The 25,448-nt window shown below is 36.0% G+C and overlaps 2 protein-coding genes across 4 annotated transcripts in view; one reads left to right on the forward strand and one right to left on the reverse strand.

Annotated features, from left to right (window-relative positions):
* ZUFSP (zinc finger with UFM1-specific peptidase domain) overlaps nt 1-2,447 on the forward strand; it is an 18,642-nt gene extending 16,195 nt beyond the window's left edge. For both annotated transcript variants that reach the window (XM_012650131.1, XM_012650132.1), the window contains exons 8-9: nt 1,045-1,196; nt 2,162-2,447. In XM_012650131.1, coding sequence (XP_012505585.1) covers nt 1,045-1,196; nt 2,162-2,409 — 400 coding nt within the window. In that variant the 3' untranslated portion in view covers nt 2,410-2,447. The remainder of the gene's footprint in view (nt 1-1,044; nt 1,197-2,161) is intronic.
* Nucleotides 2,448-7,499: 5,052 nt separating this feature from the next.
* On the reverse strand, nt 7,500-24,345 carry RSPH4A (radial spoke head 4 homolog A (Chlamydomonas)). Of its 2 annotated transcripts, XM_012650141.1 has the most exons (6): nt 23,530-24,345; nt 17,573-17,807; nt 11,942-12,682; nt 10,309-10,459; nt 9,460-9,577; nt 7,500-8,016 (listed from the first exon to the last, which is right to left on the reverse strand). In XM_012650141.1, exons 1-6 carry the CDS (start codon nt 24,207-24,209, stop codon nt 7,788-7,790), a joined length of 2,154 nt encoding a protein of 717 aa, XP_012505595.1. In that variant the 5' UTR covers nt 24,210-24,345; the 3' UTR covers nt 7,500-7,787. The 2 variants fall into 2 exon arrangements, with proteins under 2 accessions (XP_012505595.1, XP_012505596.1); XM_012650142.1 differs by lacking the exon at nt 10,309-10,459 and having other exon boundaries at nt 7,502-8,016; nt 23,530-24,327.
* Between the last annotated feature and the right edge of the window lie 1,103 nt (nt 24,346-25,448).

Consider the following 25,448-nt stretch of genomic DNA (forward strand, 5'->3'; position numbering starts at 1 on the left):
TGCTTTTAAGTAATTCTTTAGGAAAGGAAAATTTCCTTCTAAAATGCCTGATATATCCAGCTTTCTTCTTGCTACCTTAAATCTTTTTTATTCATATACCCTGAATTTGTTTACTAGTTATTTGAAATGCCTTCCTTTTGCACTCTGTATGAATCATACTCTGTAGGTATTATTCCGTATTCTAAATGTGAACATGTAAACTGCTAACCCAAAAACACTCTTTCTGTTTCTAAACAATTTATCCAGAAGTTCATTTGAGCACTTAAAACTCAGTAATCAATTGCAAGGTATTAACAGTAAATTTGCTGAGGCTAAGGTTAACAACCATTGCAATTTGGGTGTTTTATCACCAAGAGAGACAAGTACAGATATCTGTTTAAAGTGATAATAAACATATTAAATGCTTTTGGTTATACGTGACCCTTTTAAAAAAATTGTTGAGTAGTATATACAGTGCTTCTGGTTAAAAAATTGTTTTTTTAAGGGTGACTCCCACTTGAAAATAGAATACCACTGTGCTAAATAGGAGATAGATGTATAGATGTGGGCACACACACATTTTTCGATGATCTTTACAAGTATTCTTGTCTGTTATTGGAATTTGAGAGAACTGACAGGAAAAATATTCAGGATATTTTTGATATATGCAAATGGCTGTTGAATCAAAATCTGAAGTCAGCTTCTAATTGATCGTCAGGGTTAAACATTAGAATAAAAGCTGTGTCCCAGATTAGATAACTTTTTAAAAATCAAGTATGGTCCTCATTTGTAATTCATGGAAAGTTTATGTATCAGAAAAGGTTTGCAACCTTTAGATTAGTCATCAGCATTATAAATAGTTATTTAAATAATTACTTTCCCTGCAAAAATGACAGTTTTGCAGATAAATAAAAAAAAAGTATATTTAATTTTCTTTCTTCCTTCATAGAGAAGTAATACCTAGATAAAATTAGTTCCAAACTAAGAATTTTTTGTATATGAAAACTCCATTAATTATTTAAAAATATTCTCTACATAATCTATTTTGTCAATTTTTTTTTATAGGTGCCGTATTGTTGATTTTCACAAGTCGACTGGTCCTTCGGGTACACACCCTCGCTTGTTTGAGTGGATAATGAACTATTATTCTTCAGAGAGAGAAGGAAGTCCAAAGGTAGTGTGTACATCTAAACCTCCTATCTATCTTCAGCATCAAGGTTAGTATAAATCATAGATAACAATTTTATTTATAAAACAACAAACTATTACTTTAGGACAGGTTAAGATTCTGATAATGGGGAGGTGTTGTGACATTTGTCTGATTTTCAGACCTACTTTGTTAGTACAATACATTCTTGAGTAATGAAGGATGGTAATTCCTGGCATCTTCTGTGCCTTTGGACTTGCTGTTTTTTTTGGTTTACCCTTACTTCTTTGTTCTTCCCTTACCTTCTTAGATCTTTACCCAGATGTCACTGAAGTGAGGCCTGCTCTGACCTCACCTTATTTCAAAGTGCAACTCATTATCCCAGCCTCCCACCACTGGCATTTACTTCACTTATTTACCTTGTTTATAGAGTATCTCTTCCTATTAGAATATAAGCTCCATGAAAACAGGTGTGTTTATTTTGATTTTTACTGTGTACTTTACTGCCTGGAATAGTACCTGGCACATGGATACTTGGTATATTTTGTTGAATTGATGATTCGAATTGACAGGAATAAAGAGAAGTAAATGTTAGGAATTTTATTATTTAGGAAACTATAAGAGATTAAGCTCTCCCCATTGATATTCTAGTATATATAATTTTACTTTTGTTTACCTTTTGGAACCATGAGAGTTTTTGTTCCAGAATAGGTAAATAGGTAAATTTCAAATCCTTTCATTTGAGATAATTTGAATAAGAGGAAGCAAGGGATTGGTAAAGGAAAAGTGTGGCAGAGTAGATAGAAGCAAAATTTTTTGTAATGAAGACTTTAGAAAACTAAAATGGAACAAAAGGAAACTGAAGTAGAATTGAACCCTTGTGTCTTAGGAGAGCTCAAGTATATATATATACATGTCAGAGAGACTGGCTATATGTGTATTTATGTTCTAAACACACATGCTCACACACTATATGTAGAGACTGTATAGCTATAGATAATACGACATAGCTGGGTTTTTTTAATCTTTTGATAGGTCATAGTCGAACAGTTGTTGGAATTGAAGAGAGAAAAAACCGAACATTATGGTTACTAATATTTGACCCTGGATGTCCTTCTCGAGAAATGCAGAAACTATTAAAGCAAGACATAGAAGCCAGCAGTCTCAAGCAACTTCGGAGATCTATGGGAAATCTAAAACATAAGCAATACCAGATAGTGGCAATAGATGGTGCACTTTCTCAAGAGGAGAAAATTGTAAGTATCCAAATATTTATTATGTGATGCTTGAGTGGGTTGAACTTAAAGTTTAGAATTTTTAGTTAAAATCAGTGCTATCCCTTTGTATCCTCTAGCACCTCATTCTGTTTCATTAAGTTGGTAAAGACATTTTATGGTTTTTGATTTCTGGAATGGGCATCCTTAAATTTGAAATGGTACCTAATGACTATCAATTACTTAGAGCTTCAAAAAAATATTCAATTTTATAATATTTAATTTAATGTTTAATGTCAGGTGAGTGATGAATCCTAACAATACATATGGTAAGAAAACTTAACTTTATCCAAAGAGACCTCATACTGGTTTTATAATTATTATTTATTAAAATGTGTTTCTTGTGATTCCTGAGGCTCTACTTTATGTACTTGGGGATGTGCACAGTTCCAGAATTTAACTTCATTAGAGTTGCCTCTTTATCCTTTGCAGTTAAGTGATTAGTGGTATATCATAGAAAAATTTCTAGAAATTGAAAAACCTCTACTTGGTATGAACTGAAGCTATGTGATAGCACATTAAGTCTAGAAAATACACAGGCCCTGAAATCTTAAAATTATGCCCTTATTTGAATACTTCACATTGATTTATTTTCCTCTAAAGAGAAAAGAAACAGAGGATTAGAAAGAAACAGTTATGGAAAATAATAGGATCTTGGGGGAAAGGACTATAATTTTTTGAAAAGAGAGAGTAATCTTTTCAGCCTCATAACATGATATATAAAGGCAAAGATTGTTTAAGAGATTCTTCAGTTTAATTATAATACATTAAAAGATTTCTTTGCAAGGGCTTAAATACCAAAATTGCATTCACTTTTTTCACCTTATCATTAATTTGGCTAGATAAAGTTAGGGGTTCATTTTAATTATTTTAAAATACTAAGACCCTTGCTCACCAATATACACATAACTTTTGAGAATGGTTAAATATTGTTGTCGACTCTAGCACATCATTTTAGTTAGCTGTTATCTTTCTAGTTTTGGAAACTGAGTCATTGGTGGGGTTAAAATACTAAAAATGTACTTCCCACACTGCATTTCATGCTGTTCCATTGTTTTTGAGCCATGAACTGTGTAGCCGTATCTTTATAAGAATCATAACTTGGCTAACAATGTACAATACTGCCAGGTAGAAGGAGAATAATAAGTATAATATGATTATAATAATAATAGAAATAACACTTGTATAATGCTTATTCTGTGCTAGGTGCTATCCTAAACACTTTACATATATTAACTAATTTAATCCATACAACAACTCCATGTTACAGATGAGAATGCTGAGGCATAAAGAAGTTCTTATATTCCTGTCATTACACAGATACTAAGTAGCAGTCAGGATTCCAATTTAGGCAATTTGCATCTAAAGCCCTGCCCAATATTGCCTCTTCTGTAAGGAAAAAAAGCCTCATAGTGTCAAGTTTGCTGACCTCTTATATGAATAATTTCACATTTATTGTTGAAAAGATACTACATTTTGAAAAACAAAAATATGTAATCTTATTAATTTAACATAATTTATTGTTTTTGCATATTGCTTTTAAGCCTTTTTTTTTCAGGTTTTTTCTAACATCTATGTTTTATAATTATTCTGTTCTTCTTAACAGTGCTTTATATACTGTAGGAATTCAGCAAATATTGACATACTGGTTGATCTGCAGACCATCAGAAATTTGCAGCTTTAAATAAATAAAGACAAGATAAAGACTTTTATTTTGTGTTAGGTTTTATAACTTGGTTTTAAAATGTCCATTTCTTCTAAGTAATAACTATGACTTTTTAAATTATATTAAAAACAAATCTGATATTTTACAGTATACCAAAATATAGATATTTATAATTATATTTTATATTTTCTTCACATTTGGTCTTATGGTTAGTTTTGATATTTTAACAACCATGCAACTATTATTCAAAGAGAGTGATTGGTTTTCAAAAATACTTTTATCCTGGCAACTGTCTTAAAATTACCATAAGACATTTCTGACATAAATGTATTAATATTTTTAGTATCTACTCATTCCAGACCCTGTTCTAGATGTTAGAGCGTTTGTTTAGGTGAAGGGATTATTTTAGAAAATATCTTCTAATTCAATTCAGTCAAATAATAAATATAAATCTATGTAATAACAATGTTCCTCAACTCTTTTTCACAGTTTGATATACAGTTATTAAATTACCTCACTGCATTCTTAGTTTTCCATTGTGCCATCCTTTACTCTGAACTTGATTTAGTTTGTTTTAATTTAGCTTGGTTTAATATGTCTTGATTTGGAACTCAGGTTGTGAAAATAGCACAGTCATTGAAAGGGTTTTTGAAGTGATATTTTTAAGGACATAATGAGGGAGATAATTTTCTTAAAGTTTCTCTGCTCATATCCCTATCTCCCTCTGGCCCTCTTCTGTGTTTTTATCTGTCTCTCTCTGACTTTGAGCCAGCATTTTGCTTTTGATCATTATTCATAAAAAAACAACACATTCTATTTCATTTATTTAATTTCTTTATGGCTTATCTTTAAAAATGTTTATTCCTAATTTCATAAGTTTGAGATTGTAATTTTTCTTTAGGAATTTTCATTATTAACTTGAAAAAATCCCAGATTTTATTTTTATAGTAAAATGATAATACATATTCTAATTAATTCACTTCTAGCTTATAATTGATTTTTTAAAATTCCTTTTCAAGGCCAGGAGACAAGCTTCTCAAGTCTTTACAGCCGAGAAGATTCCTTGAAGAATTAAGCATTTCAGTGTTTGAAAATTATGCTTTGTTTTCCCAATTCAGATATTGAACTCCTTAATAACAACTTATGAATCTATGAATTCTCTTAACTACTCAGCATATAATTTAATTTCTAAAATGTTTATGTTAATTACTCCTGTAACTTTATTGTTTAGTAATTATTTCAATAAAATATTTTGTTTGCATTGTGGGCTTTGTTTTTCTTTTCTTATCCACGTTTCAGAAACTTGTTTTATAGCCATAAGCTAGTATATATTGGGTCCTTGTGTTAGGTACTTTTAGTATTTTACATGTATTAATGAGTTCAAGCTTCAAAATAGTTTTGTGAGATAAGTACTATTATTAGCCTGATGAGGAAGCTAAAGTTCTGGGAGGTTAGTAATTTGTCCAAGAAAATGATTGTGACTCAGGTAGTGAACCTAGGCCGTTTCACTTCCAGGCTCTTACCATTATACTATTTGTCTCTTTTGTTAGAGAACATATATAATCAAATTGCTGGTTCACTGCTTAGAAATAATCTTAAGATTAAGATAGTTCTAAAAACATGGATTTGCTTTTATTAAATATTTACATTATACAACTATGATTTAGAGTCTTATGTTTAAGGTGTTCTGTGAAAAAGAATCTTTCAAATTCTTGTTGGATATGCCATGTATGGTTACAAGCAAGAATCTTACTCTGGCCAATGTAAACAGAAGGAAATTCATTACAAGATTATCAGAAGTTCACAGTCAATGGATAGCTAGAGAACTGGGGTGGAACCAGGGCAATTGTGGAGGCTAGAACATGGTTTAATTTATAGCAGGAGCAATACAGTTAGGAGCCATGGTAGAATGTCTCGGCTCAACATTCAGATTCCAAAGAGGGCACATCTGATTGGCATGGGACTATCTAATGGGACAGAGGTAGTTCCTCAAAAGGAAATCAGGGTAGATGAGGACAAGGATATTAAACAACAAAAAAGAAAAGCAAGTGTCTATTACATCATGAAAAAAATGAACAAGAACCTACTTGAATTAAGTTTTATGAATTTTAGGTACTCCAACAAAGGCCGAAAGTTGCATTTCAAGGATGAAATAGTATTGCCAACTGGAGAGTTGTGGAAACCCTTCTAATATTCTGTCTGTCGGACTAGTAACCAGTTTTCTATTTTGTAATCCCCATGCAGTTATACTCTTCATGCGGTCAATATCTCTTACCTAGATAACATGATAACCTCCTAACTAGTCTCCCTGTCTCAAGTGCTGATTCTGTTGTCATCCTTCCACACTGAAGCCAAAACGTTCTAAAACACAAATATGTGTGACTTTCTAGTTTGTTTTTTTTTTTTTTCATTATGGGTAAAATCCAGACTTCTATACAATCTGGCTTCTGCTTTACCTCGCCAGGCTCACTCTTCAGAGGAAGTTTCACTCTTTCCAGACAAAAATCTTTTGCCGAAATGTAGCTAGTGCTGCTTAGAGCCTTTCGCCTCTAGCTTCCTGATCTGTTCAAGTCTGCATTAAGCACACCTACCATGTGCTTGATAACAATGTTACTCAAAGTGTAGACTGGTGATCTGCAAACAGTCTGTGAGAAGGTAAGTGCAGAAATTGAGAACTGCTGTGTCATTTTATTTTACAAAAATAACAGCAATGGATTGGAATTTTTTTTTAATTGGTTCTTTACCACAGAATTACCACTGTTCTGTGGTACCCTGTAATGTTTGTATCACAATACTTGCTAAATTGCAATCTGTTCTAATTTTCTATTTATCTCTTTATATTCCTTTTTTGAATGAAAGTTCTGATTGCAGGAGCAGTGCCCAGTTTTTATTCATAGCTGCATGTTTGGTACATATAGGACTTAAAAATACTTTTTTTTTAAAAGGAAGGAAAATAATGTTTTAGGGAAACGGTGGTAGAAAATATAATCTGAAGTCTCTATATCCCAACTAACCATATCTGTGCAAATTATTTTTCCTCAATCCCCAATCAGTTCACATCAATTTCTGTAGGATGAAGGATTCAGATTGAGAGAGTTGAGTAACAAAAGGGTTAAAAATTTTTTCCTACAGTTTCTGAGCAGGTGACGGAATTCTGAACACTTTCTGGGTGAAAAATGAATACACATACACAGTACTTCCACACAGGATCACAAACCCAATCATAGGCAATTACACAGGCTTAAGAACACACGCTCTGGTTCAGTTCTTACAAAGGTTAAGAATATCTAGTTCAGTGGTTGTCAGGTTTTTTTTACTTTGTGCATTTTCTTCTTTTTTTTGGTCTTCATACCCCTTGACACTTTTGAAAAAGTATAAAGGTTTCCAAGAAGCTTCTGTGGGTTATATCTTCCAATGTTTGCCATATTAGAACTTAAACCTGAGATCTTTTTAAAACAAGAATACACAAGCACATTAGCCATGACCATTAGAGCAGTGATGTGATTACATGTCATTTAGCCTCTAGAAAATCCATCGAGCGTCTTTCTATAAACATAAATAGTTATACATATGAAATTCCAAGTTATGTATTTTTAAGGAATGACATTTTGCAGATGAGTGATTTCCTGTATAGGTGTGTATAAACACATACACATACATATAAAATCAGTCCCACATAAGGAGGTGTGCATCAGTGCCACGTAAGACCAGGCTGATTTTCTTAGTCATCTTCTTCATCTTCATCTTCCTCAGTTTCTTCATTCTCAGCTGCAAGCAGCACTGCTTCTTGTGCAGCCCTGAAAGCCTGCTCCTCTTCCACACTAGGGTCATCCATTTCTGTAATTTCTGGTCCACTGGGGTATTCTTGATAAACTGGTGGTGGAACTGGGGGTGTATAATTGTCTGGACTGTACTTATGACCCCAGCCTATGTAGAGATTTTCAAACTTTCTATAAAAAAAACAAAAAAAATCCCCAAAAAAAGTGAACCCTCCCGGAAAAAAAGGCCTAAAAAAACAACAACCCAATAAAAAAAAAAACATTTAAAATGCTGAATGTAAAATATTTCTCAATGTTTCTTCTACCTCAGAATTATTTTGATCCGAACCACTTAAGCTGATTAAGAAAACCATGGGGCCAGACACTGTCAAAAGGTACCCTACAACTAGACCACAAGTAGAGGCCTTTTTTCATTCGGTTATTTTTAGGAAAACAAAAGTTACTATCTTTCATAAAGTTAGATTTTAAAAAGTTGCTAACCCAGAAAATTGCTGGGTGTGGAGTTGGGCTTATGGTTTAAAACCTATGTGTTATTTTTCAGGCATGACCATAGGCAACTTCAAAGACTGTACCTGGCAGTCTCACCGAGGGAGAGATGCCCTTCCCCACCAGACTTGGTGAACCGCCAACGCATTGCTGTCTCTAAGGGAAATTGCTATCAAGGACGCTGGCCCCTCTGGCCGTGCTCTTCATATAGTTGTATTCCTAGCCCAGGTGCCCTCATTTCTAGGTCTCTTTAGGAGAGGCCTTCCGGCACTTATTTTCCCCACTCTCTGCACTCAGTACTTTTCCATTTCTAGCCCTCACACCCTCCTCCTAGCCTCCAGTTCCAGAAAACTGGAGAAGCCTTTTGTCTGGGGACTCCCTTGTCAGCGAGATGACCCCCACAACCTCCATATCTATGATATCCGCATCTGTGCTGACCCACCCAACCCTCCACTGGTGGGCCATTCCATGGGGGAAAATGAGATGGGGAAGTCAACGCTTTCTCTTTCTTATACTATCACAGCAAATGATTAAAGACTTAACTCTCATTTTTGGCTTGTTCCTTTAATGGTTACTCTGACACCTGGCAACTTGGTTCTCTCTCCAGCTCAGCTGACCTTCTGACACTGGATTATTTAGGGAAGAAATGTAAGCATAAAAACCATAAATGGAAGTGTATGTTATAAGTGAGGGATAAAAGGATTTTTAGTATCCTCTTTAGGTCTTAATTCCTTTGAAAGTGATAGCCTAAATGAAGCAAATTTTTAATTATCTTTTATAAAGATGTCCAACAAAAATGATCTGAGATTTAAACTAAACATTGCTTAGAATTGCCTCCATTAATGTATTAGATGAATGACTAAGTCAATTACCCAAATAATCACAGATGAAAAATTATATCTTATTTCGATTAATTGGATAATTAAGATGAAGGAGAAGTCTGAATTATTCTAATGTCCTGAATTTGATACTTTATAATACAAATGTTATTTTAATAACTCTTATGGCACATACCTAATATGCCAAAGATGAGTTAAAACAATAGCAGCTTAACATTCCAGTGATGATTTATAATTTCCAGAGCTTAAATAGTCACAATGATGGCTTTGTAGGTGGTCAGATACTTACTTGCCATTGGAAAAGGCATATGCTCCAGGCCAACGGTTGGATCGAAGGACTGCAATAGCATATTGTGGAACAAGATTTGAGGATAATCGTGTTGTCCAAGGGGGTATATTCTGAATTTCTGCAACCCAAAGAGAAATTCAAAATCTCAACTCCTAAATAGACAAGAATCTACCGTGCAATAGAGAAGATATTTTTATATTAATAAATCTTCACGCACAGTTGCACACATTTGATATAGAAAGAAAATTAAAATATTAGAAGCTAAATCAAGGATATTTGATGAATGCTTTGGAACAATGAAATTTGAAATATATATCTCCATTTTTGCAACAGAAACAAGATGTTTTATTAAGGAAGAGGAGGCTTATGTAGTAAAGGGAGTAATATTTGATGACCAAATGAAAGGTCAAATCATTATTATTAAAAAGATAAAGAGTTATAAGCATATATACTCCAAAACTGAAAGGGAAGAAACAAGAATATAGGGACAAAAGTAGATTTTTTAGAAAGTATCATGTATGGCATTTTAATATAACTATGCCATTTGTTTATGGTCTGCAGAATGCAAGACAAGAATGATACACAAGACAACTGTCAGCATTTCCAGTGAGAGGCAGCCAACTTAGGTTTCTCATTTGCATCACTCCTTCAACTGCGTCAGAGAATATTGGCGTGCCAACTACATTCTTTACTCCCCACCATCCCAGAACACACAAAGGGGGTGGGGATGAAACCTTGGCTCCTGTCCACTTTTCAGAGGTTTACAACTCTCATGTATTTATTATATAATGTATATAGTATATGATATAGTTTGTGTGTTTATATGTGATAATAGCTATGTAAAATAACCTAAATCTTCAGAGATTGGTGTCAAAAGAGGAGGCCCCACTTCCTGTTCTGTGAATTCAGGTTCTTCTCCTTTTTCTTCCTCTTTTTCTTCATCTTCTTCCTCTTCTTCCTCTTCATTTTTTTGTATAGGGTTTAACCAATTACAGCGACCCTAGGAATGAATGTTGCAAGATTTAGTAGCCTAATGAGGACCTTAAAATCTCAAAATATTCATTTGTATTGAAGCAATTATCAGGAGGAGGGTTCACTGCGTATTTCATCAATTATTCATTTGTTCATTTAACATACATTATTTTCCAAGTGCTATATTGATCTAGGTTTCTTCAAGGAAAAGATTGTATTATTTATTTCAAAAATTTACCAACTTCTTGAAGTTACAGAACTTGAGGGTTCAGTTATATTTTAAAATTAGCAGGAAACTTAGTGAAAAAGGTAATAATGCATTTTTCTGGTTTGTAATAAATAATTTATATGAAAGAGGTAAAGCTATGATGATAATGATTAACAATAAAATTGTAAATGTGGTAATAAGGTTACGTATGGAGGTTTGGGGTTTATATTAATAATTTCTGATTTAATTAACCCTTATTTAGAGATAATTAAGATTATATCTTATCTAGATAAAAGTATGATGAAGATGTTATACCCATAGGTGAGACAGTATAGCAGAGGGGTTAAGAGGATGGACTCTGGGTCCATTCTGCACAGCCTCACATCTGATTCTGCTACTTATTAGCTATATTCCCCTTGTCATATTTCCTAAGCTCTCTGTCTCAATTTTCTCATTTGTAAAATAAGGATAATAATATTAACTCTTTCACAGGGTTGTTGTGAGGATTAAATTGTATAAATATATATATGCTATTAACAGCACCTGGCACAATAGGTGCTATATATAGCTGCTATATATAGCTGCTATATATCACTGTTTACTTCATTTTGTTTTTGTTATACTCCTTTATTATTCTTGGCATAAAATTGCCATGTGTTATAGAGATAGAAAAAAAGAACTGTTTCCAAAATTGATGTACTCATATGTATTTAATATATAAAAAATCGAGTAATTTCAGAACACATCAATCTAAATCCATACATCATCTGTAAAATACTCCACATAAGTATTTGCTCTATTTCCATTTGAAAATATAAAAAAAAATTTGAAGATCCCTGGGGCCCTGGCAATTACATAGTACTCTGTGTTTTGTTTTGTTTAGTTTTTGAGACAGGGTCTCCCTCTGTCACCGAGGCTAGAGTGCAGTGGTGTCATCATAGCTCACTGAAACCTCACACTCCTGGGCTCAAGTGATCCTCTTGCCTCAGCCTCCCAAGTAGCTGGGACTACATGCACGCACCACCACACCTGGCTAATTTTTCTACTTTTTGTAGACACAGGGCTTGGCTATTTTGCCCAGGCTGTTTTCGAACTCCTGGCCTCAAGTGATCCTCCTGCTTCAGCCTCCCAAAGTGAAAGGATTACAGTGAGCCACCATGCCCAGCCGTTACCCATCTTTTCAATGATCTTTCTCTATCTAGTGTCTGAAGGCCTTCATTTTGCATATCTTTATGCAAGGTAGGGAAAATTTAATAAATATTTGCTAATTAGCTTATAGATTGAGAATCACAAAACCCATACCTGAGGGAGAATATGCTGTACATGATGAACCCAATTGGATAAGGATTCAACTAGGTCAATCACTTGGATGCCTTCAAAATCTGTGTTTTCCTCAAAGCTATCTCGGCCACCTTCTACCTCTTCCTCCTCCTCTCCTTCCTCTTCACCGAACTGATAGAATCCTAGAGGACTGACGTGGGTTCCTGCTGAAATTCGGGCAATTTGTGCTCGTAAGTAATTGCTCTCATTTCCTGGGAATGGTGGGTAGCTCATGATGGGAGCATCCAATTGCCCAGTGAAAAATTTCTTGATTTTTCTTGCAATAACAATTTGTGCAGGTGTAACTGATGGTAACTTCACCCATGATCTTCCTGGTTCATTGCAAACAAAATAGACATATTTGTTGGCACCTGTCCTACTTTCTTCTTTTGGTATAGCCTGTGGGGCCTTGTAAAAGGACTTTGGTAGTTCATCTTCCTCATCTTCATCAGCTTCACTTTCTCCATTGTCCCTCTCCTCAGCTACATCTTCCTCTTCAACCTCCTCTTCATCTTCCCCCTCACGAAATTCCACTTCAGCTACAATATAATTCATTTCCAGACCCAAGATCTTGCCCCAGAAGCGGCATCTTTGGATTGGATGGGTGTCAGTAAGCTGCTTGAGGGCAAGAAATATGCGGTAAGTCTCATCTGTGCCCAAACCAATTCCAGCTTGTTCAAAATAAAAAGCAGACTCCATTACATTTGGAAGAGAGTTTTCTGCCTGGGAAAACAAATGCTGTGGTTAAAACTTTATCAATAAGGCGAATGCTTGTTTCCCTTTACTCTTTTACACATCTTGATATTAGCTCTACTTTTCCCTCTCCACCACTTCTTTGACATTTCTTTCAAGAGTTTGATCAGGCGGGGAGCGGGGATAAGGGCAACATACATAATCTAAACATCTGTACCCCCATAATATGCTGAAATAAAAAAAAAGAGTTTGATCAAACTATGATAATTTCTGAATTTCAATTCTTCTGTCATTACCTATAAATGTAGCTTCTACCGTTGTATCTTATACTCATTAATATAATAGCCACCTGGTTCTATGTGTGTATCTTAGGCAGAGAGATTTAATAACTACTATTAACAATAACAGTTCAACATCCCTGTTTTATGAAAAATGTTTAAGCAGCTCTCTTACTCTCCTAAAATGAGATATAGTATAACTTACGTACACACATATGTAGAAAAAATATGGTTTTATATATGTTTACATTACCATATTTTAAAAAATATTAAATACATGGTTTTATATACATAGGGCAAATAAAAATCAATAAGGCATCCTACATATAGAGCAACATATAGGATAAAGGAAATGTATAATAAATGCTTAGCATGACTACACTTGAAGACATAACACAGATACTTGCCTCTACTTATAATAAATAATTTAAAATAATGAAGAGAAAAATAATTCCATAAAAGAAATATGGGAAAATAAATAAGCAGAGTCTCAAGGAGACTGTAGAGGAATATTTGTGAAAAGGTAGGAAAGAACCTTAACTGAGGTTAGGATAATTTGCAAGACAAAGTCATGACCTTCAAGATGAAGAAATTGACAGCACTTTGCTATTCTTACAAATGATCTTATTTATAACTGTAGTGTCAAAATAAATATAATGACATCTTTCAATTCTCATCTCATTGATTTAGATTTCTAAAACTTTTTCCTTGACATTTGTTGCACCACTCACTCTTGATCTTATTCGGCCCTCTAGCACTATTTCTTTTTAGTCTCTTTAATTATTGGTTCCTTTTTCCTTAATTGCGCTGTAAATAATGGTGTCCTTAAAATTTTCTTCTTAGTCATCTCATCACTCAATACTGTACACTTGGAAGATTTCTTCCACTCCACGGCAAGTAACATATGGCGGTTTAAAATTTCTCTCTCGAACGCTGACTTTTCTCCCATGATTCATACCTGTAAGTCTTGCCACCTAGGAGAAATTTTAATCTGAGTATTCTACAGATAGCTCAAGTTAATATTTAATTCATATTTCAAAGTTTTCTCTTTTTTCTATATCCTCTTTCTTCACTGATAACATCACTATTCCCTCAGTTTCTCACACCAATAAGTTCAGTCATCCTCGCTTCCTCTGACTTCTTTGACCTTTAATATTTAAATAGAGTCCTATTGATTTGAGCACATAAAAATTTGTTGGCATTATCCTCTCCTCTTATACCCATTTCTGTCACAAGAGTCACTATCCTTGCTACTTGTGTTATAACAAAAGGCTTCTAAATGCTCTCCTCCTTACCCCTATTTTACCTTTCTTTTTTTCGTTCACCTTCACATTACTACCTTCACATTACTACCAGAGTTATCCTTCTAAACCAAAAGTCAGATCATGTTATTCTCTATTAATATCCTCTCATTGGAAAGCAATATGGAGATACCTCAAAGAGATACAAGTAGATCTAACATTTGATCCAGCAATCCCATTACTGGGCATCTACTCAAAAGAACAAAAGACATTCTATAAAAAAGACATCTGCACTCAAATGTTTATAGCAGCACAATTCACAATTGCAAAGATGTGGAAACAACTCAAGTGCCCATCGATACATGAGTGAATTAATAAAATGTGGTATATGTTTACCATGGAGTACTACTCAGCTACAAGAAACAATGGTGATTTAGCACCTCTTCTATTTTCCTGGATAGAGCTGGAACCCATTCTACTAAGTGAAGTATCCCAAGAATGGAAAAACAGGCACCACACGTACTCACCATCAAATTGGTTTCACTGATCAACGCCTAAGTGCACATAAGGAATAAAATTCACTGGGCGTCGGGCAGATGGCGGGGGGAGAAGATGGGTATATACACACATAATGAGTGCGATGAGCACCGTCTGGGCGATGGACATGCTTGAAGCTCTGACTAGGGATGGGGGGGCAAGGGCAATATACGTAACCTAAACATTTGTACCCCCATAATATGCTGAAATAAAAAAAAATTCCTCTCATTGTACAAAAGAAAGAAATTTCTTATCAATGTACAAAGAGCAGTCTGGCTTTAAGCACCTCGTTTGCTTCATATCCATTCTTACTCTCTCAAATTCGTACTCATCTTTTCCAAACATGAAATAATCTTTCCTTCTTTTTATTGTTCTTTTTTTTCTCAAAATTTTATTCCTTATAGTCTTCACCTGGTGAACTCTGACTTAACCTCCATGACCCAAAAGAAATACTACCTCCAGTACAAAGCCTTGCCCAAGTCCCAATAGCAGAATTAGTTGTTCCATTCTGTCTTGTAGCCTGCTGTCAAAACAATATAGTAACAATTGCTACCATTGATTAAGTTCCTAGTATAAGCTGGATCCATTATATATATCACCTCTACCTGCCAGGTTGTTTCCATATGATTATCCCTGAAGCTTAGAAAGTTTAGTCATTTGCTCAAAGTAACACAAATAGTATGTGATTGAATGAGGGTTCTAACTCAGACCTGGCTAACTCCAAACCCCATGATTTTTTCTATCATATGAGGCTACGACCACAGAAACAGCTCAATCTGGTTCAACTTTGTATAATAAATAGGGAGTTATTTTTCAGTTGCCATGGACCCCAAGGTTACATAACCTGAGCATCTCCAGATGAACCAGCAGTGCAGTGCTAGGCAGAACCTAACTGCTAGGACCAAGGAACAAGGATCTAATTAAGAAGCAGACACCTCATAGCATGATACATGATCCAATCAGATCAACCCTGGCATCACCTCATTGCAAGATCCAATCGAATCATGCCTCAGTACTCTCTGCCTATGAAACCTGCCCCAGCCCCCAGCTTGGGGAAACAGATTTGAGCCCAGCTCCTGTTTCCTTGCTCAGCAGCTTTGCAATACACTTTTCTTTCTACAAAGTTTAGAAAGCAAAGTTCTTTCTGCTTCAGTGTTTGGCTTTCCCACTGGCAAATGCACCCAATTTAGCTTGGTAACAAGGCTATCTATTTATTGTACTAATCGAATGGCTTTCCAATCTTTTTGCCTCTTTCACTGAACTGTAAACAAATTAAAGTCAGACAAGTTTTTTCACACGTATGTATCAGTGCCTGGTGTGCAGCAGGTAGTCACAATATTTGCGAATGAGTGGGTGAATGAATAAATGAATGCTGAAGGCTAAGCATAGGAATTCTGGTGTAGTCAAAGACAGGAATGAAATCATGAATACTCTAAACATGTAAGTCTGGGACAGAGTTGGTCACGTGGCTCGTACTTCAATGCTTCAGAGATCTGCCTCTCTTCTTGTTCCTGCATCTTTACACTCTCTGAGGTGGAGCTTTTAATCTTTAACTTATGACTCAGCTGTCCCAGGTTCTAAAAACCAATCCTACCCTTTATGAGGAAAATTTATGGGATCTGGTTAAGGGGCTCAGGTTCCAGGATCAAAACACCTTGTGTTCTCATCCCATATCCTAGTTTTAGGATGCAGGTCCCTACCATGTAATCTTGTGCCTATAGATAACACAATGCCTTATTCTTACACTGGAATCTGATCTTTCTTTGGTTAAGTCTTCCATGAGAATATCCATTTGCCTGATCTCCACGTGCTGTTTGCTTCCAGACTCATCATCACTGTATACTGCTACATAACCAAATGCCACCTTGTCGAAGCTGTTTGATGTCAACTTCTTGACATATATCACCTATTACTTCTGTCTGAGTACTATGGATCTCACTGTGTCAAGTTGGGTCTCCTACCACAGGCTACTGAGCCCTAGAGCGTACACCTCCCGTCTAAGTCTCTCTCTTACCTTTTCCCTGATGGAGTCCTTTTTTGAAGGACTCCATACCTTACTCCGAACATCAGATTTGCAAGTACATAGATATATTTTAAATAGTCTAGTGGTAACAGAATGTGGAAGCTCAGCAAACATGTATAAAGGCATTTAGAAAATAAAATGTTGGATACTATTTTGAAATATTTGAACTAAAATTTCGGTGATGTACCAGATTTTATTCTTTAATTATAGCTTTGCTCTCCTCTGTCACCAACTTTTTCTCTAAATATTTTCAACAACTTATCTATGAAGATTAAAAGAAGTATTTTATGCATCTCCTCTTGTATTATGTCCCATTGACATAATATGCATAATATCAAACCATAATACGAGAAGCTTGCCTTAGAAGAGAATGCAAATGCTATCAGAAATACTTCTAAATTTTCTAGTAAGTTAAAGGGGAAAATATACAATTTGATTTAAAACCTAATTTTTAACTATCTGAAATGCATTCATTATTCAACAAGTATTTAACAAGAAACAGCTATACACACAGATCTGTATTAGGCACCTTAAAGAATATAAAATATGAAGAAGCCATTTTCCCTGATATCAAGAAACTTAGCCCACAAATGTATAAGAAACAGCTAAGGCCTGTAAAATACTAAAATGCAATGTGACAAAATAAGAAACCCATAAACAAGGAAATAGGTGGTGTGAAATGAAGTTGATTGGAGAAAGGTGGAAGAGATTTAAAAAAAATAAGATGCATATTCTACTTAGGAAGCTATAAAGGACAGTTGGTATAAACTTAAAGCCACAACTCATGCATCCCAAATAAAAACTTAAGATTTAATTATTAAAATTTATAGTAGTAACTTACTATTTCATCTTCCAGTTCTTGGTCAACTCCTTCCAAATGTCCCTGAAGAAAAAGAGCCTTTTGCTTCTCTGCTATTTCATAGGTTGGAAGCATCTCCTTCTCATTTTGGAGTGTATCTAATTTTTTACTAAAATGTGCCATCTTCACATCTTGACTAATATTTTCAATGATGTCAACAGCATTTTCAGGACGCTCATCGAGTATCTTAGTCAGCATACTAGAAAGATGATCATATCTACTCAAACAGAGAAAATTCCAGACAATATACATGTCAAGAGCATTTGAAGAAGAATTTCATGCAGACTCAACTAGTTGGTTTTTAGGAAACTGCACTATCTTGATGCCTTCAGAGATTTTCGGTGGAGAAACACTTAAGGTAATTTCTACTGTGCCCAAAATAACCTATCCTAGAATTTTCCTTTGGAAATGCCTCCAATAGGATATGAATGTTTAAGTTTTTTTTAATTTTTAAATTATTTTTTAATGTCAGATGGGTAATGTGCCAATATTGTAACAAGGTTCAAGGGAGGCACATCTCACACGTGCAAGTGAACACCCAATCATCACACAAAAGGATCAGGATGATTAAGTTATTAAAGAAAAAGATATTACAATAAGATACATATTCCACATCAGGTACCTTTTCACATTTTATTTCTGAAATTAAAACCTCTTGATTATACAGTTAAAAGTGATTAACATTATCTTTTACTCTTTTACCTAACTTCTTTTTATTCCCCTTCCCCTACTCTCACCAAATCCAATTTAATTTCTCATCCTATTTACTCTATCTTTAAGATCTGTTCTCTTCCTTTGATTCCATTTTTTAAAAGCCAATTATCTACTTCAGTGTCTTTTAGACCTACAGGGAATGCATTTCATATTGCAACCTCCAGCCACACACAACTAAAAGAAAGGTGTCATTAAATGTTACATTTATTAAAATGAAATGCACTCTAATATTTTGTTCTGTTCAGTTGAAAACACTGCCCTAGCTTTTTATTTCACAGCTGAATTAGTGAAATTGCATCTACCCTCCCATTAATTCATTACATTCTATACACGTGCTAGTGCGTGCTTTTTCAAATACCAGATTCACAACGTGGATTTACCATTTAAGAGGCCAAAATGTCTGTCAAAGTGCTCTCATGTCATGTTAAAATTCTCTTGTCTTGAAAAGAAACTCCTCTGTTTAATGTGGAAACTTGGATAAATTGCCTCTTTGGTGGACATGCATTGTATTTCTTCAACTTTGTTTCTAATTATTAATTCAATTAGACTTTCCGTCTCAGCAAGGCAAATCTAATAAAAATAACTTGCATACATTTGCTAAGTCCTACCAAGGAGCCTTTACTTACTATGTCCCATATATATCATTTCTCTCCAAAAATAATTTAAAACTCCCTTAATCCTCATGGACTTAGCACTTAAGTCTTTCCCTAACCGTTCTTCCTCAGTTTAGAGTAGCCCTTTCTGAAAACACTAATATGCTGCTATGAAATTTTATACATTATGTATTTCCTATTCAGCAACTGCCTTAGGTTCGACAGTGGCCGAGATTAGCGTATTGTTTTTTATATGTCTCCTCTCTTATTATAGTGAAACAAAACAAATAGATGTTTAATAATAACCTACTTTCTATTGATCTGAGCTATTTTTTTTCTTTAATGTCTGTATTTATCTAACGAACCTTAGGAAAGTCAAAGAAAAATATGTAGATTATATGGGCAACCAATGTAAAGGGCAGTTAAGAATATTATATGGTATTTGAAGAATATATCATTCTTTCCTCAATATTACTATTTTTATAAATGAACAGGAATGTTTTGGCTAGGAGTTTCTTTAAAACTTCATCAGACTTCCTTACTATTCATTTAGTCTTGAAGCTCATGGAGAAGCCTCAAGACTAAAAATACTGTTGCTTACCAGGCAATAGTTGGGTTTGTCACTAGAGTGTTTGATTTGCTTCAATAGGGGCTGTGTATGATATAACATCAAAACGGGGACTCTAAATCCAAATTTTCATTTATTTTTCAGGTTTCAATATAATGTCTATATGTGCTTTATTCCTTGTTCTTCAGTCCATATATTATATAAATGTTCTTTAAGTCCACACGTGAAAATGCCTTTGTGTAAAATTATGAAGTATGTTTATTAGATTTTGATTCATAATTACAGTTTTTTTAATTAGGAAGGATTAATAACTTGCTTTAAAGAATGGTAGAAAAGAAGGAAGCAATTTTCTTTTTTTTTTTTTTGGAAGCATTTCTTATCTGCGGGCTTTTTGCTCAATGAGGAAAAACCATTTTCAGATCCTATATTTTAGTCAAAGTTTGTTTTAAAAAATTTTTACTTTTTTAAATTGACAAACATTAATTGTACAAATATTAATTGTACATATTCATGAGGCTCACAGTAATGTTTTAATAATACAATGTATTAAAATGAGATCAGGATAATCAAAGATTGTTTTAATTACCACAAAAATAGCTTTTGTAGCTGTCAAATTAGATCTGCACATAAGAGACAGAGTTAAAATCATCTTTTAGTAAGCAGTTTTTAACTACAGGGCCTAAAGTATTTAGAGGATAACAGTGAATATTATGGAAGATATTTGTTTATTACCTCAGAGATAGCATTTGGAAATAAAGTTAAATTTATATATGTAAGTAATGTCAGTTATACAATAATTCAATAAAGGAAATTTTCTCATTTCATGTTTTTGTATTCAGTTTTAAACTGTCAGTTAACTAGCTGGGCATGGTGGCTCACATCTGTAATCCCAGCACTTTGGGAGGCTGAGGCAGGAGTATCAGTTGAGGCCAGGATTTTGAGACCAGCCTGGGCAACATAGTGAGACCCTGTCTCTACAAAAAATAAAAATATTAGCCAAGCCATGGTAGTATGTGCCTGTTGTCCCAGATACTTGAGAGGCTCAGGTAGGAGGATCGCTTGAGCCCAGGAATTCGAGGTTACAGTGAGCTATGATCCTATGATTGCACCACTGTTCTCTAGCCTGGGTGACAGACTGAGACTCTGTCTCTTAAAAAAAAATCTAAAAAATTGTTAGTAAACTCATATGTATTTATAATGCACTCTTTCCCAATTTTAACAAGTCTGTAAATTCATGCTTGTTATTTAATCCAGGACATTGTAACAAGAAGTGTATATCAGAAATTCAAGTGGAATCCACTACTGAGTAGCAACTCATATTCTTACAACTTAAGTAAATTGTAGTTTAAAATAACTTATATATAATATTTTAAATTTCCAATCTTGGGTTTAAGGAAAGGTTTCTCACGTAAATATTTTTTTATTCATTAGACCTTAAAATTATATCTCTTATATTTTAAAGCCTAATAATAGCTGCAAATATTTGCCACATTGTATATTCAGTAGACATTCATTTAATATTTACTGATTAATCAGGAAGCACTTTAGCAGGTTATGATGAGAACTTGCAATATTGTGATACATATATATTGGTTTTCACACACAGTTTTTGGCTCATAACTCCTATAGTCTTGTTATTTCTCCCCAAGGCAGGCCTTAGAAACTAAAAATATACTGTAATCTTCCCCCACCTCTGGCCGTAAAGAAATTTTCTGACATACCTTGTCTGGTTATAGGTCATAAGACCCCCATCTCAGAAGGAGTCCTATGCCATATCAGACAGGAAGGAATGCTGCACAGAGAGGCCAAGAAGAATCTGAATAGACAAGCCTTGCTGGGTTTCCCTACTCAGTCTATCAGTATGAGATCATACCCTTTTTGTCCACTCACATTTCTACATGGTTGTCAATCATGCCTATCCAATGAAGTCTCCATAAAAGGCCCAACAGGGCAGGATTCAGAGAGTATCTGGATAGCTGAACTTGGAGAGGTTCCTGGAGGATGGCTTGTCTGGGGAGGGCATGGAAACTCTATACCCCTTACCCCATACTTCGCCCTGTGCATCTTTTCATCTGAATCTTATGTAATATCCTTTATAGTAAGTTGGTGAATGTAAAAATCTCCCTTAGTTCTGTGAGCCACTCTAGCAAATTAATCAAAACCAAAGAGGGGGTTGTGGGAGTTCCAACTTGCAGCTGGTAGGTCAGAAGTTCTGCAGGCCCAGACTTGCAACTGGTATCTAAAGTGGGGGGTAGTTTTGTGGGACTAGGCCCTCAACCTGTGGGATCTGATGCTATCTCCAGGTAGACAGTATCAGAATTAAATTGGAGGATGCCCAGCTGGTGTCCACTGCAGAACTGACTGATTGCTTGTTGATGGGGAAACCCCCTCCCCTACATTTGGTCACAGAAGTCTTCTATGTTGATTATTGTTGAGAGAATAGAAAAAGCACTTTGAATTTGCATGAGTTTTTTTTCCAGAGAACTGAACTACATCCAGAAGGTGTGTACTGTAGTCTCTGTGCTGCCATTCATTCATTCACTCTTATCCAATTAATAGTTGATAGGATTGTGCTAGGCACAAGTACATAGTGGCATACAAAACTCACATAGTCCTGGGGCTCTGGGGCTTGTAATCTAGTGGTAGAGTCAGACATTAAAATATAAGTCTATAAATATAAATATATATATATATAATTAAAAATGGCTTGTGCTATGAAGGAAAAGAATAGACTGTTATAATAGTGTTCTATGGAAGCTGAGTTCTGGAGAATGAGGAGCCAGCCAGGCAAAGTTACTGAGGGAAGAAGTCTGCTAGGCAGAGGGAGCAGCGTGGGAACTGAAGCCATGGGCTGGATGGATGGAGCACAGTGGTGGAGGGAGAGGTAAGAGTCAGGAAGTGCTGTGAGCCACTGCAATCCTGAGCAAATTTGGTTCTCCAGACTCAGTCTCCTCATTTAAAAGACAAGTAGGTTGTATTAGATGTTTTCTAAAATCCCTTGTAACCCTAAAATTCTGTTGACCCTATGATTATGTAACCCTGGAAGCAAGAATATCTAGGAATCTATACTCATCATGAGTTCTAAAATTAAAGATATAATGGGATGGCCAGAACATACCTGGGTCATTGGTCATCACATTTTAAGGGAGACCTGGATTAAATGACAAGTATTCTGGGTGGTCTTTATAGTGACCAATTCTCCCAGTTTGCCCAGGACTAAAGGGTTTCTTAGGATGCAGAACTTTCAATGCTCAAATCAGTACAGTGCCGGGCAAACTGGGATGCTTGGTCACCCAAGCACTGATCTGGGTGGGAACTCAAAACCAAGGCATGCAAACATTAGAATGCTTAAATTAGACATTGGCTCGCTAACACTGGTAGAAAATTATTTTTTATATGCATCCTGGAAAGATGTTTGGACTTTATGGTCCATGTGGTCTCATTCAAGCCCGAGACTCCGTAATTCCTAGGTTTTATTTCTGTGTGTGTTTCTAGGTTCTTTAAAGAAGCCAGAAGAAAAATAAAAATTAAAAAAAAAAAGAAGCTAGAAGAAACTCTGCCAGTGACTGTTTTGAGTCCTGTGATCCAAAGACTTAAATCGCTAACTCTCTTTTACCAATACAATCTTTTCAAACATAATTCTATTCACCCACAGAAACACATTCTCTGCTGGGCACGGTGGCTCATGCCTGTAATCCTACCACTTTGGGAGGCAGAGGCAAAAGGATCAGTTGACGCTGGGAGTTTGAGACCAGCCTGAGCAACAGCAAGACCCCGTCTCTACAAAAAATAGAAAAATTAGCCGGGTTTGGTGGCCCACACCTGTAATCCAGCTACCAGGGAGGCTGAGGCAGGAAGATTGCTTGAGCTCAGGAGCTTGAGGTTGCCATGAGCTATGACACCACTGCACTCTAGCCGGGGTGACAAAGTAAGACCCTGTCTCAACAAAACAAAACAAAACAAAACATCAAAGAAACACACTCTCACACAGAGATACACACCCTTCTGCTTTGACAAACTTTTCTCTCTCTCTCTCTCTCTTTTTTTTTTTCTCCAAGACTTACAAATTCAAGCCCGACTTGCAACTGGTCTTCAGCAGGTAAGCCTTGGCATTCTGAATGGCTGTCTCAAGCACACTGGGCACTGCTTCAGAGGCCCCAGGCATGGGCTGGTCTAGGTCATGCTCACTGTTTGAGTCTTCCTCCTGAAAAGTGTCAAATCTCAGCTCTTTTTGTTTAGAGTTGCTATAGCTCACATCCGTTGATCTACACAAATGAGATTTGGGCTGCTGAGACTGTTGAGAGGTGTTTGCCTCCGACTGGCCTGTGTGATGAGAAGTGGATTCTCTTTCGTCAGACGATTGTTCCAAAGGATCAGAGAGAAGCGTCCCAGCTTCCGGAGTCACACTAGCCGTCAGGTCTGACTGCAGTGGTGCGGCAAGATCCTGTCTGGCCAGAGCCAGGGGAGAAGGAGTGCGAGAGGGCTCCTGTGAAGGGAAAGGGGAAGATGATGCTCCTGGTCCTTTGGGGTCACCCAGAGACGAGATGACTTTAGACTGGGGGCTCCGAGGAGGGCTGCTTCTGGGCTGGGGTCCAGTTTCTGGTCCCTGCTCCGCCTCCAAGGGCCCAGAGGACTCTGGCTCAGGAGACTGGGGAGAAGCTGCTGTCTTTCCTTCCCATGGCGGCCCTGCTTTTCCCGGTTCTTGGTTTTCTTGTTCTTGCTTCAGGGAAGTCGAATCTTCCATGGAAGGAATCAAGAGAAAAAAAGTTCTGGATGAAGGGGGCGTGCAGATATGGAAGAAGGCAACGCAGGACAGTCGCTTTGCCGCCGTTTCCTAAGCGATTTCTGGGCCCTGGTTGCTCAGCAGGTTGCAGCGTCCTGTCTCCATAGCAACCCCGGGCGGGATTCCTCTAAGAACAACAATGCACACCCGTTGCCGGGATTCGAGGGAGGAGACTAAAAAAGATGAAAAATCCTAGATTTGTGATTTGGTGGAGCCTCTGCCTCTCTTTCTACTGTAGCCAATCCGACCTGGACTCCCCCAGTCTTGGTTGGAAACCCGAGAGCTCTTCGTTCTGAGTCCAGAGCACAAAATGGGAGGAATGGCGACCCCGCGCGGAAGAGTGGGAGATTTTTAAGGGTCTGAGAGTTTGATCCAAGTTGTGCTTTGCGGAGCGAGGCGTGCTTTACAGTGCACTTACAGAGGGAGGGGAAGAGAAAGAGAAAGAGAGAGAGAGAGAGAGAGAGAGAGAGAAGGAAAGACGTGAGAGAGGGAGAAACTTTGGGACTCTGGGAATCTTGGAGGTGCAGGTGACAGTGAGATCCCAGTGTACAGACCAGGAGAGCCCAAGTCTTAGAGTGATGTCTCATCTGTGCTAAGCAACCTACTCCGGAGACTTTTGAAGAATAAACAAAGAAGTCTTGAGTTTCGTTCTTCCCCCTTACATGAAATCTTTCTGGTAAGTAGGCAGAATATTACCTTCCATGAGAAGGCGATGTAGAAAATTTACCCTATATTATAAATAGACAGTTCATAAGTTACCTGGTTTTCTGATTACTGAAATTCAAATTAACACTAAACTACATTGGCATAATATAATTTTTATTTGATCATCTAAATGTGATTTCATAATCTTGCAATGATTTAAGTCAGGATTATGACTATTAATTTATACTATGTAATGTACACCATGAGGAAGGTATAGAGGAGTGGACCATATCTGGCCTTGACTATAATCCATAAATTAATTAAAGTCTTTAATATTAATTCGTTCTGTATTTCTCTCTCTTTTAAAATATACCAACTCTTAACTGATATTTGACACTTTACATTGAAATGACTGTCATTTAGCAAAATGTTTGTCATAAATTCTAAATTAATGAGAGAACATAATACTCCTTCACCTGGTTTGATAATTTCATAAAAGCTTTGGATATTTACCCTTTCCAAAATACACGTGTGTGCACACACACAAAATGTTGC

This window comes from Propithecus coquereli, unplaced genomic scaffold (assembly GCF_000956105.1).
Source record: "Propithecus coquereli isolate 6110/MARCELLA unplaced genomic scaffold, Pcoq_1.0 Scaffold313, whole genome shotgun sequence".
Classification (NCBI taxonomy): Eukaryota; Metazoa; Chordata; class Mammalia; order Primates; family Indriidae; genus Propithecus; species Propithecus coquereli.

Bases quoted from the DNA above. Each gene is read 5' to 3' on its own strand.
- RSPH4A (XM_012650141.1), bottom strand. From the start codon at position 24,209: ATGGAAGATTCGACTTCCCTGAAGCAAGAACAAGAAAACCAAGAACCG. The intron at 17,808-23,529 runs GTAAGTCTTGGA...CTGTTTGAGTAG, and splicing joins TGCAAGTCGGGCTTGAATTT to ATATGATCATCTTTCTAGTA. The intron at 9,578-10,308 runs GTTATTTTACAT...TTTGGGTTGCAG, and splicing joins ACCAATCTCTGAAGATTTAG to AAATTCAGAATATACCCCCT.